General features: G+C 40.6%; 1 protein-coding gene across 2 annotated transcripts in view; it reads left to right on the top strand.

The window, feature by feature from the left end:
• The first annotated feature begins 129 nt into the window (after positions 1–129).
• Positions 130–6,876, top strand: part of sars1 (seryl-tRNA synthetase 1) — a 15,365-nt gene continuing 8,618 nt past the window's right edge. The window contains exons 1-8 of one of the 2 annotated variants that reach the window (XM_044210330.1): positions 130–767; positions 1,774–1,844; positions 1,918–1,998; positions 2,147–2,305; positions 3,634–3,777; positions 3,975–4,130; positions 5,173–5,394; positions 5,530–5,659. In XM_044210330.1, the coding sequence (XP_044066265.1) occupies positions 632–767; positions 1,774–1,844; positions 1,918–1,998; positions 2,147–2,305; positions 3,634–3,777; positions 3,975–4,130; positions 5,173–5,394; positions 5,530–5,659 (1,099 nt within the window). In that variant the 5' untranslated portion in view covers positions 130–631. The remainder of the gene's footprint in view (positions 768–1,773; positions 1,845–1,917; positions 1,999–2,146; positions 2,306–3,633; positions 3,778–3,974; positions 4,131–5,172; positions 5,395–5,529; positions 5,660–6,876) is intronic. The other variant, XM_044210331.1, reaches the window with a different exon arrangement.

Genomic DNA, 6,876 nt, shown 5'->3' with positions numbered 1-6,876 from the left:
TCAGTGTCTTGCCCAAGGACACTTCGACATGTCGGCTGGGGGAAGTCGGGATCGAACCGCCGACCTTCGGATTGGTAGACGACCCGTAACGTGACTTGCTTCACACTCGGATCAGAAGTAAAGAAGTAAAGAAGAAGGGAGTAGAAGCGGCGTGCCATTGACAGCAGAGGCCGAGTCATTTCGGGATGTTGCAGATGTGTGCAAGAAGACTGACAAGATTCCGAAAAGGGGAGAAGGAAGACAGTATCAGCAGTTGTAAATTGTGCTGCTGATATAAAGGGGAAGTCGGAAAGGATTAAGATGGTGGTGGACGCTGCAAGGAGATTATTGAACGTTGTGGATATATCTGGAGAGGATCTAGATGTTACACTGAGGGAAGGAGTTGCACCAACTCAGACAATTGGGTCTGGGTAATAGAATGGACTATGTCATGAGTGGGATCACTTTGGGTGGACACTGTAAATATTTTACACTGTGAAGCTGTTACAATCCAGCAGTTGGCGGTAATGCAACACTTGAATGTCAACCGCCATACAACTCAACAGAACAAGAAGAAGAACAAGGTCTGGCAACGCGGTTGGAGGAGTCATCGTTGTGAGCTCATACAAGATCTGTCAGACAGTGTGTAAAGATGGTGCTCGACTTAGACCTGTTTCGGATCGACAAAGGCGGCGATCCAGAAATCGTCCGTGAGACTCAAAGGAAGAGGTTTAAAGATGTAACACTCGTTGACAAACTGGTCACAGCAGATACAGAGTGGAGAAAATGTAAGCGCCTGTTTATTTATGTTGTTTCAATCATAGTAATTTAGCTAATGTTAGCGTAGTGTACGTGTATTTTCCATTGGAGAGGAGCTCACGCCCTACTCCGTTAAAATATGGCATTCGCATTGTTATTATGCGAATACAGCCAACTGTTACATCCCATCCAGGACATTTAAAGACTAAACGTATTTTAAGGACCCAGTCTCGTATTCTGTACCTTGAAATGCTAAAAACAGCTCTAAAGAATATACTTGAATTCGTATGTTATCTCCACGCTCTGCCACCGCAGTAAATGAGGTGAACATTCGCTAACGTTACACTACGGTGGACAGCGAATCGTTTCAGAAAGTTAACTAACGTTATTGAAAAGGTTACCGTGCAGCTTGGTGCATTTTATTCACGCCGTATTTACCAGTGGACATTATTTTTACAAGATGTAAAATAATTTACCTTGTACAAGTCGTTAATGTTTGTTAGTAACTTAGGCAAGAATTTATAGCCAGATTTGAATGGAGTTTGGTATGATCCTACAGAGGAAGAGAATAGCACGCAATGGGGCTAATGTTAGCGCAGCTAGCACCAGCCCAATGAGCCATTTGGTTATTCTCCACGTAGTTAGTAGTTAACTCAATATCCAGTGTCTAATAGATAGATACCAAGCACTAGTTAGCCACACATTCCCATAATCTTGTTAACAGATATAATACAAATTGTTGGCTAATGCTGGGTTAGTTTAGCGATGCCGGGTAATAACATGCAATCTGATGCAACATGTCAAGTCATCCTCGCCCTTGCAACTGCCTGCAGTGCCCTGCACATAACGTGAATGATTGTTAGTACAGTACAGTTGCTACTTTTTAAGTAACAAAGGTAGTTTGGGTACATTTTTATCATCGTTTTTGACTGCATGAGAGTGAGTTGTTCATGACAGCAACATCTGTCACCAATTTACTAGTAGTGCTAATGCAGATCAGTCACAACTGACTGACCGTGATTTACCCCCTAACAGGCCGCTTTACTGCAGACAACCTCAACAAAGCGAAGAACCTCTGCAGCAAGAGCATTGGGGAGAAAATGAAGGTAAGGAAGCATCATGACACTAAATCACTGTATTTTTGCCTTCTTTTAACACCTTTCTATGTTGTGAATTTAGAGGAAGGAACCAGTTGGGGAGGATGAGTCTGTACCTGAAGAAGCACAGAACCTGGAGTCCCTAACAGCTGAAACACTATTGGTATAACTGTCTGTGCTATGTCTGTGTGGCAGCCTTTTTGTGTTAAACAAATCTCTGAAAAGGTGGATAAAGAAATTAAGCAATTTGTAGGCTTTACATTTTGTTTGCTTCTCTTACTTTTTTGTATGTTTGCATTTTTCTGTGTCAGGCCCTGACAGTAACCCAGATCAAGAAGGTGCGTATGTTGGTGGACGAGGCAGTGGAGAAAACTGATAGTGAGAGGATAAAGCTGGAGGCAGAGCGCTTTGAGTACCTGAGGGAGATTGGCAATCTTCTGCACCCTTCTGTACCCATCAGCAATGATGAGGTGGGTGGTTTGACACAAGCAGATCTGGTTAAAGTAGGAGCTGATTACATGGATTTAATAATACATTTTAAGTAGCTGTAAATCCATTGTCATTTCACATATTGTCACATTGATAGACATGATCTTCACCAATAAAGTGGATTAGATAACACATGACCCAGCAATTATCAGGCAATGTCATACTAAATTGTAAAAATATTTGCAAGGCATCGTTAACTACTACAAATTGTATTATAAATAGTTGTTTCTACAAGAAACAAAAACTAAGTATTGCATTTACAGGGAATACAGTGTTTTAAGTATTAAATATACTTGCAATGCAATGCCAATGCAACAAAAAGAGAAGTTTAGTCTAAAACAGCAAAAAAAAGAAATTTAAATCACAATTTCCCAGGGATTTAGATGTTTTTGTTTTCATGCTGACGGTGCTATTTTATTTTAAAGGAATAGTTAGACATTGTGGGAAATGCGCTTTCTTGCTGAGAGACAGATGAGCAGATCAGTACCACTATTATGTCTGTATGCTAAATATGAAAGCCAGCAGCTGGTTAGCTAAGCTTAGCATAAAGACTGGAAATGATGGGGGATGGGGCAGCTAGCTTTCTGGCCTTGGACAGTGCCAGGCTAGCTGTTACTCCCTGTTTACAGTCTTTGTGCTTAGCTAATTATCTCCTGGCTCTAGTTTCATATTTGACGTGCAATTAAGAGAGTGGTATCGATCTTCTCATGTAACTTGTCAAAAAAGGACATACGCAAATTTCCACCACGTCCAAACCCAATAATATTCAGTTTACAATGAGATAAAACAGAGAAAAGTAGCCGATCCACTCATTTTAGAAGCTTGAACCAGAGAGTGTTTGGCGTTTTTGCTTGATAAATGTCTCATCTGTGGCTTAGTGGTAGAGCGGGTTGTCCATCAATCGGAAGGTTGGAGGTTCAATCCCAGCTTTCCCCAGCCCACATGTCGAAGTGTCCTTGGGCAAGACACAAATCAAAGAGCTGCACATTGTAGCTAGTACTACCACTTTTAGCCACTGCAGAACAAACTGTACATCTAATTATTCAGTGTCACTGCAAGACACTGAACCCCAAATTGCTCCAGAGGGCTGTGCCTGCGGTGTGTGTGAATTACTTAGTTAGTTTCTTTGGACTGATATATGATTTCTTTGGATAGTGTATGAATGTGATATGTAGTGTGAAGTCGGAAGACTAGAAAGGTGCTATGCAAGTACAAGTCCATTTACCATCTAATTGATTGTCAAAATTGTTGCAGATTAATTTTCTGTCAGTCGACTAATTATTAATTTCCTCTTTTTTCCTCCTGACAGGATGCAGACAACAAGGTGGAGCGTACCTGGGGTGACTGCACCGTCCAGAAGAAGTACTCCCATGTTGACCTGGTGGTCATGATTGATGGCTTTGATGGAGAGAGGGGAGCTGTTGTGGCTGGGAGCAGAGGTTACTTTTTGAAGGTGAGTTCAAATATAATCTCCAACACATGCAGGACACAAACAAGTAAATCACTGCAGACAAGCACAAACAGATTTTCTCCCTCCTTTTTAAGCTAATTTTCTTTTCCAAAGACCAATCGTGACTACCCTTTTGTTTCCTGACCTGCAAATCAAGAAACCAGCTGTTAAGTTGTTTTCTTCACCTCCATTGTATTCAGGGGCCGCTGGTGTTCCTGGAGCAGGCTCTGATCAATTACGCCTTAAGGATCCTCCACAGCAAGAATTACACCATGCTCTACACACCCTTCTTCATGCGGAAAGAGGTTATGCAGGAAGTTGCCCAGCTCAGCCAGTTTGATGAAGAGCTTTACAAGGTACAGAAGCTTTTACTGAACTGAGCTTTTACCTCAACTTTTCTGTTAACTTGTATTTAACTTAACAAGGTGTTGTCATGGATCTGACTGGAGTTAAACCTTAATGGTGAAGAGAGATATTCTATCCTGCAGAGTCCTGCATATTGCAACGTTGAACAGTATAAGAAATGAAACACCAACAAATTGGAAATTAAACACCACCGTATTAATCAAAGAGCTGCACATTGTAGATAGTACTAGCAGTGGTACACTCGCTGTCATTTTACATGTTGTGTTGTGATGAGCAATAGTTTCAAGCTTTAGAATGATGTTGCTCCACTTTCAGCCACTGCAGAACAAACTGTACATAAACAAAATATTTAAACCCACTCTGACAATAACAAAAAATATGCGTGATCTTGATGCAGAAAGTTTCCTTTGTCAGTCTCTCTGTCAGCAGTCTCTCTGGTTGCTTCACTGTTAGGTTTGATAAAACTCCAAGGCAAGCGTAGTGTTATTAATTTTACTTTATTTCATGAAACGTCTCTAGCTGTTGGTGCTTAATTTTTGGATACAGCATCTGAAACTGAAGTTTCTTTGGTGTCAGAGGCGATGGAGACAATAGAGCAGGTCTCCTCACTATGGCAGGTTGAAGTTGACTCGAGCACAACATTAGCCTGGTCCAACCACCGTGTCTGCATTGTGATACCTCTCATTTGCAGCTCATGTGTGGCTCCACTACTTTGCTGAACTGGACCTGTTTCCATTTGACATAAAATAATAGTTAATCATATTTCATGTGATAATTATATAGTTATCTTTTGTCATACAGTATTTTTTTTATCATATTCTTGCAGCACACAGCGCTACAGATACAGGCAATAGCATTGTAATGAAAATATATAATTTTCACTTTTTTTCAAAACTTCCCAAGCCAGGCCTGGGGGAAAAAAGCAATTTTCAAATCCAATGACTTTTCCAGATTTTTCATGACTGTGCAAACCCTTTAAATTGATTTCTGTCCATTGTTAGGTCCTTTTGAAACCCTCTGTGTTTATGTCAGGTCATTGGTAAGGGCAGTGAGAAGTCAGACGACAACTCCATAGATGAGAAGTACCTCATTGCCACCTCTGAGCAGCCCATTGCAGCCTTCCTAAGGGACGAGTGGCTCAAACCAGAAGATCTGCCTGTCCGCTACGCCGGCTTCTCCACCTGCTTCCGACAGGAAGTGGGCTCCCATGGCAGAGACACCCGCGGGATCTTCAGGGTGCACCAGTTTGAGAAGGTAAGATGTGGGACAAAAGTAGTACTTTGTAAAACTTATCCTTACGCAAGCCATTTACGCAAAGAAAAAAATAAGAAAAAAAAGGAAAAATATAATGATCTAATGGTTTTCTCTTCTTATCCTTGCTCCTTGTAGATTGAGCAGTTTGTCTATGCCTCCCCACATGATGGCAAATCATGGGACATGTTTGATGAGATGATAGGGACGGCAGAAGAGTTATACCAGTCACTAGGAATTCCTTATCGCATCGTAAACATTGTCTCTGGTAGGTCTGACACACGCATTTATACCACACTGTGCAGTTGTAGCTGTATCACTGCTAAGCTGTTGGAAAGTACTTAATAAACAAAATGCTGACTGTTAATATCCTTTCCAATCAAATTGTACCACATTCTTTAAGCTCTGTGACTTACAAAGTGAAGAATTACTTAAGGTCAGTGTTCATGACTTCACCATAACAAAGAGACTGGGCAAAAAAAAAAACAGCCCCAGACCATCACATTACCACCACTGTATTTTACTGAGGCCTGCAGTTCTTTATATTGTTGTTGGGTTTCTGAATGGCTGAAGAAGAACAAAATGAAGACTTTGGAGTGGCCTAGTCAAAGTCCTGACCTGAATCCTATTGCGTTGCTGTGGTATGACCTTAAAAAGACAGTTCATGCTTGAAAACCCTCTATTGTGGCTGAATTAAATCACTATTTCACACAGGGCCATTTAGGTTTGGAATTTGTTTTCCCTTAATAATAAAAACCTTCATTTAAAAACTGCATTTTGTGTTTACTGTTTATTATTTTTTTTAAAAGACTAATCAGGAAGTCTCTAAACATCATTAACATTAAACCAAATTCCCATCCCCAGTCCTGCTTGTTTGCTGTGAAAGAATGCTGTGCACCAGTAGTAGCAGTCGAGAGGCTTGTGCAATATTCAGTATTGCAAACTTGACCCTGATAGTTCCTGGGTCATTCAAAAGTACCATGTCAGGAGCAGGAACATTTGGGAGGGCAGAGCTGGAAATATGACCCAGCAACCAAAAACTGATTCCTTGGTTCCTGGACAAATTCCTGCGGTCAGAAATGGCTATTAGTTTACTTGCTGTTAACAAACTAAATTTCATGGCACAAGAAGAGCTTAATTGAACTCAAGATCAATTGGTCGATCAACACGAAAATTAATCGGCAACTATTTTAAGGTAGAAAGTTTGATAGGCTTTATTCTCAATTTTCTGACCTTTTAGAGACCCAACGATTATTCAGTTAATGGAGGAAATAATGTGTGGATTAATCGATAATGAAAATAATTAATTGCAGCCCTATATTCTTTTACTAGTGCAACACACTCCTTGGTTATTTATAATATATGTCCAATGCTTACAAAAAACATTTTCTGTTGAGGCAGTGACTTACAGAGAATTTAGACAATCCAGGAGGGTTTTAGGAAGTTTGCTTCATTTCATATGTAACACCTGTCGGCTGCGCTAAA

This window comes from Siniperca chuatsi, linkage group LG10 (assembly GCF_020085105.1).
Source record: "Siniperca chuatsi isolate FFG_IHB_CAS linkage group LG10, ASM2008510v1, whole genome shotgun sequence".
In the NCBI taxonomy this organism is placed as follows: Eukaryota; Metazoa; Chordata; class Actinopteri; order Centrarchiformes; family Sinipercidae; genus Siniperca; species Siniperca chuatsi.
Note: the sequence above shows the minus strand (reverse complement) of the source record. Positions and strands in the feature narration are given on the sequence as shown.